The sequence below is a fragment of the Homarus americanus genome, unplaced genomic scaffold, assembly GCF_018991925.1.
Source record: "Homarus americanus isolate GMGI-L3 unplaced genomic scaffold, GMGI_Hamer_2.0 scaffold52832, whole genome shotgun sequence".
Lineage (NCBI taxonomy): Eukaryota > Metazoa > Arthropoda > Malacostraca > Decapoda > Nephropidae > Homarus > Homarus americanus.
The window spans coordinates 1-15,209 of NW_024713379.1; the positions used below are offsets into that span (position 1 = coordinate 1).

Consider the following 15,209-nt stretch of genomic DNA (forward strand, 5'->3'; position numbering starts at 1 on the left):
TACCGTATATGATATGATAAGTTAGCCTGTGCTAAGAACTTCAACATAGACTACTGAAAACACTTTGTAAGGTAATTTAACCTATTGTAAGTTGGTGAGCTTCATTTGCTGAAGGAACTGCACAACTTTTCATTACTAATTGGTACAAATTTTACGTTTCCATTGTTTACTGGCAGTAAATGTAAATATTTTTCATGTCTGAAGCTAAAAGTTGCATCCTCCCCACTAGTGGTGGAGATGTTACATTTGACCAAAAAGACGCTGGTGTTTTATCCCAGCAGTGGGTGGACCAGCATTTTAGCTTTAGGTCTGCGTAGGTAATATTCCAACAAATCTTAAAAAAAAAAAAAGTTCAGATTTTGTCCGAATTCTCCGAAATCCGGATTAAAGGGGTCCGAATTAACGAGGGTCGACTGTAAATGGATACGGATCATCCAGGAAATATGTATTCACTGTTTACCTCAAATTTTGTACCTGAAGGTGGAGCTGCCAAAGAACTGTATTGTACTTATTTTAGATAACTGCTCTGACATTTGGAACAATCATTAATCCAGAAAGGGCTTTGTTCTATGCTTTCTGGATTCTCGAGGTTGTGCTGTGTTGCTAAAATTATAATTATTTACTCTTGTACTAAAAAAATTTCTTTAAACTGCCTTTAAATCCATAGTGTGAGGCTTAGGAATAACATGCTTTATCTCCCTGTTCCTGATACAATAGAGAAAGTATGAACCTCCACATGTTTTGTTTGAGATATGTATGGTGGAATTAATTCACATTGTTGATTTGTCTATGAAATTTTTATCTCTACATTTTGATTTTCCTGCACGGTTCATCTCAAAATTTGCTTAATGTTTATTAATTACGTTTGACTTGCACCAATAACATAATTTTATATATTTACAAGTCTTGTACTGTATGTGATCCATCTCTTATGTTGTGATCCTTCCCCCTTCACCAGTCTCACATCCATTTTATGATACACGTACAGTATACAGTAAACCCTTGCCATTTGCAGTTTTACAGTTCGCAATTTTGATTATTTGCGATTCATTCCCTAAAAAAATAAAGTAATAAAATAGAAAAAATATTTGTTTTGAGATACAAATAAATTATTTCTGTATTACATAAACAGTTCCTTCCTTTCTTATAATCATCCTCAGGGTGACACCATTACAAAAATATATATACAAAATTTATTATTTTATGATAATATTTCATTAATCTGGCACCAAAGGAACCTAAAGAATATGGGAATTTTAGTAAAATTGCATACTGTTCTTATAAAGGGGTGGGAAATATCCATTGGGTTCAGCTCAACCACCCGCCCTACTCCTTCACAAATACATATTTTAATTCCCTTTGCTCTTCATTTTTCTTATTTTATGCTTACTGTATAGTATATTGTATGATTTCATGGTTTTATTTATGCCTTTCACCACTGTACGTGTATTTAAAGAAAAACATACTGAAATACCATTTATGGTTGTGTTTATGGGTGACTCTCACATACAATATGATGGCTGCTAATACTATTCACAGGGGTCCGTGGCACCTAACCCCACAAATAGCATTTTCTTGAGGACTCCTTTACTCCACTGGTATATTCCATATCCTTTTTATCCCTATATTAGTTTTCATAATTCCCATAGTACTTAATGATTTATCTATATTTCTGAAGACATGTTACTAATATCAGTGTCTCTTCAGGTTTATGCTTGCCATACAAAAGTGTTTGACTGCAGACCAGACATATATAACTATGGCAAAGAGTCTTGTGGCCTCCAATTTCCCAGGCAAGATTCTCAGCTTACTTGCTGCCATGATTGTATATCACATCAGAAATTACTCAAGGTATGCTTGTGATATATAATGTACAGTATATATGAGGTAATGCGGTCTCCTAAACAGGGGCGTAAGTGCCAAATGTGCAAATTAGAGACGGGTCTCATTTTCTATTTTCTATTTTTTGTCGATTGGTATACAGTGAAACCTCGTTAATCTGTATGCAGATGATCCAGATGTTGCTTAATCCATATCACATGGTGAGCTATGTGTCGATTCCTGGGCCTTCTACTTCTTTCCACCTTGGTTCTAGACATAGTGGTGTGTCAGATCTCAGTGCTGTTACTGCACTTTCTCCGGAACCTCCTCCTCAGATTTTACAATCTGATGTTTGTGATCAAGAACTCTAAGTGTTTAAGTGTAAATCTTTGAGATAGTGACTCAAAATTAGTGTGCAGTGTAAATAATTTAGTAATACAGTACTGTAGTTTGTGATAGTATTAAATCAACTGCCCCACACTACTGTACTTACCTTATCTGACTCTCCACTACCTTTAGGAGCCCTTTAGAATTAAAGATAAGGTTGTATTTAAATACACAATCATCTTTATGTATTTGTGTTTTACAGGTTAATATTGTTTGTTTCATTACATCTGTCAATTTGCCATATTTTTACTATGTAGTAAGACTTTATGCTTTGAAATTTGCAATTAATTTGAATTAATGAGGTTTCATTGTACGTCTTATACCCATAGCTTACTCGAAGTCTGTGAGAGCTAGGCTTGAAAAAAAAATTTGCCAAGTTCTCACAGGGCTACAAATCCTTGAAAATTTTCTATATCTCAAAATGTCAGTCTAAACTACACAGCTCGCATGGACAGATTTTATTGCACATCCCTGGAATGTTTCCGGGTGCTGGGGAAAGTATTCTGAAAATCTTGACTACGCATCTTGCATGGAGAGACACACGCCACACGGGTATTTATTTACGCAAACACTACTGTACACGTACAATATATTGTAAATAAAACAAAATAATGTATTCTACTACTGTATTGTACGATAGTATACTCTACTCACCAGCAGATGCCGTCGTCTTGTTTTTGTGATGCAGGCAGGCCAAATGTTGATATGATGATATAGGATGGCCTACTTTGTCCTGTACCAATTATGTGGCAGCTGATCATATACTGTTGCTCTCCTCTCCCTCCATGAAGCAGAGAGGCAAATCAAGAGTGACAAATGTCTTCCATCGCCGACAAAGTGTTGGGTCGTGGTGATGACCAGGCATGTAGTAGTGTTGATGGACAAGGTGATGAAGAGGCATGTGTTCTGGTAAAAGGGGAGGAGGCAGAGGATGTCAGTGGTGGCCATAAAATTCAGGAGGCCATCTAGGTATGTCCTCACCTCTCTGAGACTGGTGGTGGTACTTTCCTCTAGTTTTCCTCTCTGTCGTCCTTATCCTCCTCCTGTCCTTCTCCGTAGGATCTGATGACACCTTTGTATATTTCCTCCTGGGTGAGGGCACCATAGCCAGGATTGTTGGCATCCACCTGCAGCCACTCTCTCACATCCTCCATGGTCACAGCAATGTCACCATTGTCATAGAAAAGTGTGTAGGCCTCTCCCACTTCGAAGCCCTCAAAGTCTGCATCCCCCTGCAGTAAAATAGCTTCTGCGGCGGCAACGCAACCACCACCATTCAGGAGCCTCTTCTACACATTCCTGTGTGTCATCTCCATGATCTTGTCCCAAGCTGCCTTCAGGTTGAACACTGCATCTCGGATGTTGTAGTCCTTGATGTTCTTCAGTGTCTCTAGTCCCCTGGTGTCTTTCTCCCCTCTTTGGCACTGGTTCCACCACCAGAATGTCATTTATGAGGATGCACCTGCAGTGTAGCTTACAGGCTAGAATGATGCCCTGAGGGTAAGCAGGCACATTGTCAAGGATGAGCAAAGCTTTGACCTCTCGCCTAGGAATGTAATTGTCTGACAGCATGTACTCAAATGAATACATGGTGGAACCAGCCTTCAAATATTTCCTGGGTGAACCAGGCTTTTTTGTTGCCACACCAGGACACAGGAAGGCTATCCATTGAATTGTGCAGCACTCTTGACCTCTATGTATTTCCCACCATTATTGGTGTAATTTTGTGGAAGCTAGCAGCATTGGCACAGAACAGCACTGACAGTTGCTGCTCGCTGGCCTTGAGTCCAGGGGTACTGCTCTCCTGCCGGAATGCCACAGTGTTGTTTGGCAGGGACTTCCAATAGAAATCTGTCTCAACCACACTGTATATACATTTCGTACTTCTTGATGTCATCGTCATGGATGAGTTGGTGCCACATAAGCACTAGCACTCTTACCAGCCACTCACTTGCTGCTGATCCCATGCTGCCTGTAAAACTTGTAGTCACCCAAAGCTCCCATGGAAATTGGGCATATCCAGCAGTGTAGAAAATTGCTGAGTGGCATCATGGAGCTCAATGGTGTGAATAGGAACACCAATGGCTCAATGCTGCTTGTACTGTACCAGTTATATATTTCAGCTCTACTTTGTCATATTTTAAGGTGTTTATATGAATATGGGTGAGGCTACTTTCCTCACCTGCACCTAGCATAACTTTCTGTTCTTGCCTCCTGAACTTTTGCTTGGCATGTTTCACATCGTGGATGGTTGACATACCCCCATCCACCTCCTGCATCAACACTTTCACCTACACATTTTTCTCAAGTTTATTGAGAAAGTCCAATTTCTCCTGAAAGGGCAGTCTTTTCATAAGGCCTCTCCTCAACTCCTTGGTGCCCTGGGTTTCTCTGTATCTCTCAACATTGTACATGTACAACAAATTACAGTACTGTACACACAAACACTACACATGAGGCAACAGTACACAACCACTCTCCACTCTGCTATGCTCGGTACTGTATGTACGGTGCTTACACTAACAATGATAAATTACAGTAAAGTATACTGTACACAGTAATCACTGTTTATTTCTTAATACTGCTTTAATACTGTATTCTCGGTTGACTGTGTCTTGGTAGAGTAATGTACAGTACATACTGCACAATGCAAATTTATGCAAAAACAACAGCGAGCGTTGGAACAACCTTGTACAATGGCAGCGAACTATGAACCAAGCTGGGATAAGCATCAGCCTATCAAAGGCATCCCATGCAATCACATGACAGCATTAGCCAGTCGCAGGCTACAAGCCTGCAGCCCAAGTTACCCAACTGGTTAGCCACCCACGCATCTGAAACATGCAGAAGTATCAGAGCATGATGCAATCTTTCGGAAGTCCCAGAAATTTTTTCTCATGCTCGTATTTTATCCGGGAAATGTGTGTGATTCCATCCTGAGAAACTCATTCCCATACCTGGAATGGAGAGATTATTCCAGAAAATGTGCATGATTTCATCTTCAGAAACATGTTTACATTCCTGGAACGGGGTGAGTTTTCGCGGAATTTCCCGGAAGGCTCGAGATCCAATCCAGCTATTGGAGAGTTCTTTACAATGCATCAATATTTATTAATTTGCATTTGAGGAATTTGTCATTACATATTACTTTGAGGTCAGTTTGGAAAATAATTTAGCCTTGTACTCTTGATGTTCACCATGACCAAGGTACATTACCGTCCTTTTAATGAATTAAGTATCATATTTTCAGGTACAATCTTTCATCTGGTGGATCTGCAGTTCGATTTTGGCTGCAGCTTCTTATAGGTATCCCAGAGTGGGTACATGACAGCTCTGTACTCTTTTTACTGGATACCATTTGTCAACAGTCATTCACACACCCGGCTTGCTGGCAAGAAGTTATAAGAGGATTCTCCGAAGTCATGAAAGTAATTCATGAGATTTAAGTATTATTTTATATAAAGTCCTTTTAGTAAAGGAGACAACACTGGAACTTATTATTTTTTTAAGTTAAAAATAATTCTCCTGGAGTGAAAGACTTGGTAAACTTTTGTGTCAACGGTCCATACATCCCTCCTGCATCAACTTCTTCATAAAAAGACTAACTCAAGAACTGCTGAGTAGTGTTTTAAATCCCACCATCAGATATTTGAGTCTTATACTTTATTCTTTGTTATTTAGACCAGGTAATTCAAGTTGATATTGAGCAGTATCATATTTTCAATCTCATGCACTGCTGTTATTTCTGTACAGTAGTGTATATGAAGTACATAATTCACAATTAGCAAAATTAATCTTAGTTTATTTTGTTTGGTTATCTACCAGTATATAAAAATTGTGTGTAAAGCATGTAATACACATAAGCTTGGAAAGTATTGTTTCCCACAAAAAAAAAATTACATTTTTACATTTGGGGACATTTTATTTTTCGTAGAAACTTAACTCCCATTTATATAATGGTAGTCAATGGAAACAATGGCTTCAATTTATGAAAGGTTTCTCAAGAATGTATCTGTTTCATAAATCGAATCACTCCTATATGTATATGTTGTAAATTACAGAACTTTGAAGTTGTAGGGCATCTCACTTCATTATAAGAGGAAATTTCACACTTTTCATTGTAATCTTATCACATATAGTGACAGTCAAGTTTTAATCTCTCCCACTCCAAAAAAATTGCTGGGATATATAAAAGAGTTCCATCCAACTGTCCACAGTACTTGAGTTTTCCCTCAAGAACATAAATCAAAATCACAACAAATACAGAGGTTTCACAAAATTCTGTGTATTGTCAATAAAAATGATACGTCTAAGTCACAATATTATTTCCTTAGCAGACCAGCAGGAAATGAAGATGACTTTGATTTTTTTTTATTCTTAATTGTTCAGTATTTTGTTTAATTTCTGCATGGAAGTAGGTCTTTTTGATTAAGAAGGAGCAGTACCAGTAATTTGTAGTCAGGATGGCAGTGATCCATATTTTTTAGATTTCATATACAGTATTTTATCCAGAAATTCCTGACCTTAATTTACTAAAATTTGAAATTTTTTTGACTTACTCATAATTCTTGATTAGAACCTTGATTATCATTCACTCACACTATTAGTGGATCTTTGCCAATTTGTAGAGAAATTCATATACAGTACAGTACTCTCTTAAGACTAATTGCGATGTCAGCTGTTACAGTATATGTAATCATTAATAGTACAATACACGCAGAAATCATTTGAAAATCCAGCTCATAATCTCCTCCCCGACTTACGACCTACTCGACTTACGACCACCCGCACTTACGACCTGCCTCAGTCGTACCAAAATTTTGTCAAATTACGTGTTATCGAGTCTCAACTTCAGTACACAGACAAAATTTTCGTTTGTAATTCACTTTAAAATGGCTGGCAAGCTTAAAAGTGAAAGTTTTGTGGTGCTGAGAAGAAAAAGAGAAGCCCATTTTAGATTTTCTATGTATTATTTAAGCATTTTCGACTTACGACCTGGATTTGGGTCCCTAACCCCGTCGTAAGTTGGGGAGGAGCTGTACTTAAAAAAAATATTCTTACTCCTTCGTTGTATTTTAATAGTTGCCCCATAGAGTGTTTCCTGTCATATATGGGGTTCTCGTTATAAGTGGTCAAATAATTGTGGACCTACACGTATAAAGTCCCTACAGTTAAGAGGATTCTAAGGCTGAAATCCGTCAGTCTTTGGGGGAACAAGTGATTGACCGATTGAAATTCCCGCCCGTCTCCCCTTCTCTTAAAAGTCATCCTTCTCACCCACACTATTCATGCTCAGTACTGCCTGTGTCCACAGGCATTATTTTGAAGTGCTCCAAGAACTATAATTAACAACTTTGTTGTCTCTGGTGGACTATTTTTGTAGCCATCAGTTCCAAACCAAAGCAAGGTGGTGTAGTGGCTAAAAGGAAGCGCAGTAGCTATGGGATGGATGTGGAATTAGAAGTTACACGTCCTAAGAAAAGTGACGAGCAATTCTCAGTGAACCACTTTCATTGAAATGAGTGCACGAGTCCATGGTTAGGTTGCTTGCGCCCCATCAACAGACCAATCCCAAACGACTTTTATGTCCAGTATACTCTCGATTTAACGGAATCCTTTATTTTTCACTCGATTTATTGAACTCACTAACCCGAGATTAATTCCGTTAATACGCTCACACCTACGGAGACACCTCAGTCACATGATATGTACATAGAAACATTATTCATAGCTTACCTTAAACTAGGATTTTTTTTTTTTCTCAAAATTTTTTCCAATTGACAGCCGCACTCTTTTGACTTTCTCCCCCACACCACTTCCTTTCCGAGACTTCTGAGAGACTTTCAGCATGATGTCTAAGCTCCTCCCCGACTTACGACCACCCGCACTTACGACCTGCCTCAGTCGTACCAAAATTTTGTCAAATTACGTATTTTCGAGTCCCAACGTCAGTACACAGGCAAAATTTTTGTTTGTAATTCACTTTAAAATGGCTGTTAAAAGATACCTAATTTAACTTTAGGAGCGTCACTTACATTGTGATGGTCCTAATTAGACCCTATTAATTTTGGGGGGAATTGACTCCTGTTTATAAATGGTTTCATAATCAGTGGCTTTTTTCTGGTCCCTTTTAACCACTTATAGTGAGGACCCCTGTAAAAGGATATGTAAATATTTGAGATGATGAATAATTAAATAAATGTCCAGTACTATATGTAAAAAAAATTTGTAGAAGGGAAATTAGATGTACAAAATAAAATAATTTTGACAAATAAAGGATGATGGAACAATGCTGATATAGACTGACTTTCACATCTAATCTATAGATGGTACAGAACTGTATTAAATGTACTGCCTTCTTTGAATATTTTCAAGGTTCAGTATTCAGTGTTATAATAACTATTTGAAATGTGTTCCAGAGCTCTGAATGTCAACAAAGTGGTGGGGGAGGTGTGATTGGTTTGCTGTCTTGGTTAACAGCAGGAACTACAGCCCCTCACTCCTTGCTGGTACGGCCTTCTGCCCCACAGTTCCCGTGGTTCACGGTGGCTGTCCTCATGCTAGAGACACAGCAGGAGTTATCCTCAGGGCTCTGGAAGAACCTCTTAATAGAATTATTTGCTAAGCCACAAACTACACTTGAAGAAGCTCTTAAGGTAAGATGTCTGGTATTTTGGTTGCAGTTGAATTGCCGAAAATGTGAAGTACAGTGCTCAAATAAATTATCAGTAGATTATATTTTTAACAGATTAAAATTATTATGAAGCTAACTATCAATGTACCCTATCTTACCATCTTTTCCCAATTCAGAAACCAAAAGCCACACACACACACTGTAGGAGATATGGTAGTAAATTTACTTTATATCTTTGAATTGTTTGAGATATCTACAGTGGAAACTATTCATTTATTATCTAGATGTATCCAGCATCTGTTGTTCAAATTTATGGATAATGGGTAGGTGTTCTATTCAGAATTTCTTTCAGAGACTGGTCATTGAAGATTATCTTGCTGGACTGGAGGGTTACAGACCAAAGTGTTTCAGTAATACAATACAAGTTTTTCAGAAGGTTTTAGATGAACCTGTACTGTAATACACCTTATTAATCTTTTTACTTTCCTTCCCATTATTGTGTTGGCAATTCTTTTTTTCCTACATTTCAGTATTGCCTCTTGCTTTCTTCCTTCACTTTTTTCTGAGTTAATTGTTCTTTTCATATTTCATTCTACTCACTTGTTTTATTTATTTTTTATTTTTTTAATAAAAGCAGTGTAGTATGTGATTACACCACTTTAATAAAATCAAGCTACTTTTAAGTCAATTCTTTTTAATACTGTACAGTATAGTCTACCCTTGTCAGATGTGGGAGTTACATTCTTGGAAAATGGCATTTGACAAATTTATTATCTTATGGGAATACTGAATAGAATTAAAGAGAAAATGTTCTTGGACACTATATACAGTGGTTCCTCGGTTAACAAACACAACTTGTTCCACAGAGTCGTTCGTTAACCGATAATTTCGTTAACCAAATCTATTATTTCAAAGTACTGTTTACTGGTAATAGAATTAACAAAATATTAAATATAAACGAAATACAGTACTGTACTATACAGTATACTGTACAATAATAAATAAAAAAGCCGTTTTTTTCTAAAAACCAGTTTTTGTGATATAGCTCTAATGCGACTTCAGCAAATGCAACCTAGGTATGTTAATTCCTAGCTAATTCGCCAGGCCAACATACAGTACTGTACAGGCAATTAAAACATCTAATAATTACTTAATAAGTAATATGAGGAGGACACGTCGCTACCTGGCATTTAATTGCTATTTTCAAAGTCCTTCCTTCATCTCGCCCTTATGTGCAATAGAATACTGTATTTTAACTTACTTTGAGGTGTGTATGTCGTATTACCAGCAGCTTTGTATACAGTATAGTCTCGATTTACGTGGATTTCCTATACACGGTTGGTCATTTACGCGGCACCTGGCCAGACCGGCAATTATTAGTTATGCGGTACATTCCATCATTTACGCGGGAAGCGGTGTGGGCAGGGTGTGCACTAGGTCGCCCAATCAACAAAACATTACCGAGTTCTTCACCCGCCACCCACCACAGCCAGACCAGGTCAGTGATAGTGAGGATATGGACTTTGAGGGGTTTGACAAAGAGGCCCTGCAAGCCTCTGTGGTGGATAGTGATACAAGTGATACAGGTGAGGACCAATAATCTGTCCTCTGCCTCGGAACCAACCCCCATCCCCGTGTGCCCAGCCATCTCTTCTACTAATGTAAGTGTTAAAAAACCTAATATTATTGATATTTCTCTTAAATATTAATTGTGTGTGCATACCATCATAAAATTAAGATGTTATTTTTACTTTAACGTACGTATTGTGTCGGAAAAGGCATAGTCTGGGGGTCGGCACAGTTTCTATTTCAATTAATCCCATATGTTCTGTTATTTCGTTTTCGCGTTTCTCGTTTTACATGGACCTCTACGGGTTTAATTGACCGCGTAAACCGAGACTATACTGTACATATCAAACAGCTGAATGTAGAGGCAGTTGATGATGACGTGCCATATTCCTTACAGAGTGCATTGGTTCTAATGCGTTCTTCATGTTTCATTATAATTTTTGCTCCGTATATTATCAATATGTTAACTAAATTTCAAAATGACCAATAACTTTAATGTAAAAATGCAAAAAATATTCAAGAGACCAACAAAATCGATGTTCACTCCACTGTAAACAAAGTTAAACTGAGAAGTGTTATTGGGTGATTCAATCAGCTGATGGGTGCACAAAAACTGTTTCCTGTACTGTATATATTATCAATACTGTATGTTAACCAAATTTCAGAATGACCAATAATTTTAATATAAAAAATGCAGAAATATTCAGGAGACCAATTTTCTTGATATTTACTTCACTGGAAACTAATGTAAACATAGAACCAATTACTGTATTGGCGGACTAGCCGATCAGCTGATGTGCACAACGAAACGTGTTTGTCGTAAAGATTTCGTTAATCGAACTGAAAATCCTTATGGGAGCTAACTCGTTAACCGAAATTTCGTGAATCGAACCATTCATTAACCGAGGGACCATTGTATTCCAAGAAGCTATACATTTTCTTGTGATAAAATACATGAAATTGAATAAGAATACTGTATTAATAAATCAAATAAGTGTAGAAGCAATAATAATTAATGAAGCCAAAGAATCATAAGTACAATAATTATAATTATTTACATGATTTACCTAATGGCCACCTACTTAACATGCATTATATTTAGGTGTCATTTTAATTAAAGGGTAATAAACAGGAATGATGATGAAATTACCAAGAAAAAGAGATTGATTTTGAACTCTAGCTTATACAGTATATACTATTATTGCATGAGATAGGGTAGCACTGACTTATCAAGGTACAGAACTGCCTGACACAGATGCTTGGTGACAAATGAATTTTGCTCAAGGCCACTTGCAGTGAGGGCACTGCCTTAAAACTTATATATATTGTGGGGATGTTTAGCAACTGATATGTGTGTGTGTCAATGAGTCTGCATACCCAACTAAGCTTTACATGTACTGTACATACAGTACTGTAGATAGAAAGGACATTAATTAGATATGGCCTTTATGCTATTTCCAGAAAGTAAGCGATGATCTAGGCCTTGGGCCAATCTCCTCCAGTCTGCTGAGCATTTACCGTTGGGGTCAGCAAGTAGTGGACTTTCCAGCTGACCATCCTGCCCTCCCAGTCACATTAAAGATGTACTTCACACTACACCTAGCTCATGTTCCTCCACAACCTGGGTTAGTCCTCACTATTATACATCTGTAAATCAAGAATCCCACCTTAAGTTTGATATTTTGTTGTGAGTCTTGTTAGGATCATTGTAATGCAATGAAAAGTCCTCTGTTGAAATGCACTGTAGATTATATGATAAGAAATTGTGACATACAGTAAATGTTTAACAAAATATCAAGTAGTTAGATATAAAAACTGGCTATGAGAGTGAAAGCTTCCCTTCATATAATAGATGTAAGTCTTCCAGACAGATAAAGAAGATATTAGTTGGTCCAAAAGAGATACTATATAGTATTATGTAAGCAACAGTATACTTACTTCCAACACAAAGATATCCAAAAGTACACATGATGCTATGGTCTAAAGAAGAGAGAGAAGTGTTAGAGATCTGTTTTTTAAAAGACAACTTGATATGAACTTACTGTGATCAAAAACAATGAGAAGTGAGGGTGTAGACAAGCCTGATCCTATAATAATGTGTAGGTTAATGGTCATAGTATGTAGAAAGTGGTCAAGAAATGTGAAGTAAAAATTGCTTCAAGTGTTACAGAAGAATATATTTGCCAAACTGGTAAGATATACAAGATATACAGGTTGAACCTCAGTTTACTGGCATTGACGGGACCTGGACTGTTCCGTTAAATCGAAGTACAGTGGTCCCTCGGTTAACGAGCACAATCCGTTCCAGCATGTTGCTCGTTAACCGAAAAACTCGTTAACCGAAACCATTTGTTTCAATGAGTTTTTGGGTAATTGGTTCCAGCTCACAGAAAATTGCCTAAATTCAACAAAAAATGTAAAAAAGCACACTTACTTTGAGGTGTGTATGTAGAAGGCTCCTGGATGATGATGGTGATGATGGGAATTAGAATGGGGATGGAGGAGAAGGGAGAAGAGAAGGCATTGGGGTGGAAGAGAAGTCACCCCATGGCACCATTTCACCCATAAAATTTTAGTTCTCTTGGTGTAATTCAAGATTATTTTCTTTAAATCAATACTGCTTTGCATTATATATTGTCAATATGTCAAATAAATTTCAAAATGACCAATAATTTGCTTGGAAACACAGATAAAAAGCATTTAGTTGAAGAGAGTCTCAAGCAATATGTTACCTCCACTGAAAAGAGAGAGAGAGACTATTGTCTGTTTGTGTGTTAACAGGCTGGATGGCGTGCCCGAAACTAGTTTCTTTACCTTCAATTATGTTGAATAATTGTTAAAATGACTAAAAAATATTAATATTAAACTTTTAAAATTATTGAATAGTATAAACTTATTGATATTTACTAAAATAGTAAGGAATTTAAGCCCTAAAACTGATTACTGTATTGGCGGACTAATACTACAGCTGGTGGACCGCCAAATGCAAGCGAAAACATGTTGAGGTCGGCTTGTAAAAAACTCGTTAATCGAGGGATTGCTCGTTAACCAAAGTTAAGAATCTTATGGAAGGTAACTCGTTAACCGAGGGATCACTGTACCTGTATGGGCGGGAGGGCATATCTGACGACACCATTGCACCGAGCATTTTTCGAAATTTTTGTGATTCCCTGATTTCATGTGCTTACAGTTTTCCATTCCCTTTGTGTCACTCTCCACATAGTGCTTCAGGAGTTTATCTTTCTGCTTCTTTAAATCATAAATTGTTGAGGAACAAACACCATAGAGATCACAAAGTTGACGAGCAGACGCTCCACAGTCTAGTTTCTGTAATATTTCAACCTTCTGCACATTGTTCTTATTTTAGTCACTAGCAACTCCAGTAGGGTTTTCAGGTCATTAAGAGGCCATAATTGATGCTAAGAAAGTAGAAATTTAAGGCGTCACATGAGACCAGCACCGGCTGGACTTCAATGCCAACAAACGTTCGCAGTGGCACGGGAACGCCTTTAAATGCGAATTGCCAGTAAATGCACGGTAAAGTTATTATTGATGATGTTAAAAAGGTAACTTATCAGGTTTCTTGCATCTTTGCTTTATCCTTCAGGATTTTTTTGCAGGCAATATGAATGCAGTAGTGTGGTCTCTCGGTTCTATCAGGGGCTAGTCAATTCAGCATTCCTTGGAAAGATCAAAAAGAAAGTTGCAAGTGCTGTGGAACATCATGAATCTTGCTTAAGACTGGAACCAGAAGATGAAGAGGAAATCCTAGATCCTCAGTTAAGGTGTCTACCGATCTGGTTACTTACACTTTTCGTTACATTTGCACCGACGCTTTCAGGGGTCGTACTAGGGGTTTAACCCTTTACAGGGCAAAGTATCCTTTAGGTACCGTATATACTCGTGTATAGTTCGAGCTTTTAAGACCAAATTTTTGGGCCAAAAATTGGGGGTCGTCCTATACATGCGTAATAGTTTTGTTAGGTTGAACCCGTGCATGATGGGAAGGGCGAGGAGCAACTTTTAGCTTCAGACATGAAAAATAATTACCATTTACTGCCAGTAAACAATGGTAATGTAAAATATGTACCAATTAGTAATGAAAAGTTGTGCAGTTCCTTCAGCAAATGAAGCTCACCAACTTACAATAGGCTAAATTACCTTACAATGCGCTTTCAGTAGTCTATGTTGAAGTCTAAATTACCTTACAATGCGCTTTCAGTAGTCTATGTTGAAGTCTTAGCACAGGCTAACTTATCTTATCATATACGGTTTCACAGTTCTCAATGATCTACAAAAAATACCGGTAATAAAAACCTTTTCTATATTTCACACTTAATATAATACCCGGTAATCTACTTCAACCTCCTATTGTTTACAATGACGCATGACGCACCACCAGGTGTTGAGTGTATCAGCTAGACGGTACACGTGTTTTTCGAATCGTTTTCAGTTAAAAAACTGTTACATCACATGTATATTTTACCTTAACTGTGCCTGAATGAATATATACTAGGAAATAAATAGTAGTTTTGCTGAAACGTGATGTATTTCAATGTAAAATAGGATAAAATACATGACGAAAACAAAAGACTTTACCTAAGCTTCCGATGTTCAAGAGAAGTTACTCGTACTGTATTACAATAATATTCTATCCTATCATTAGCCTTATAATTCCACAACTGAAAACCATTCGAAAAGCGATTACGGTAACATCTTTTGAACGAAAGAAAGAGAAAGTCATTGCGTTCGTCACAGGTTTATCCCACTTTCCACTGTAATACGCACATCATTTCAG

General features: G+C 37.4%; 1 protein-coding gene across 2 annotated transcripts; it reads left to right on the plus strand.

Moving 5' to 3' along the window:
- Positions 1-1,707: 1,707 nt before the first annotated feature.
- Positions 1,708-14,388, plus strand: LOC121871896 (ectopic P granules protein 5 homolog; the record flags this gene model as incomplete). 2 transcript variants are annotated; one of them, XM_042374492.1, is given in 5 exon segments in its annotated part: positions 1,708-1,851; positions 5,459-5,636; positions 8,628-8,864; positions 11,873-12,036; positions 14,032-14,388. In XM_042374492.1, coding segments are annotated over 5 exon segments (964 nt in total), but the record flags the coding sequence as incomplete, so codon positions are not given.
- Between the last annotated feature and the right edge of the window lie 821 nt (positions 14,389-15,209).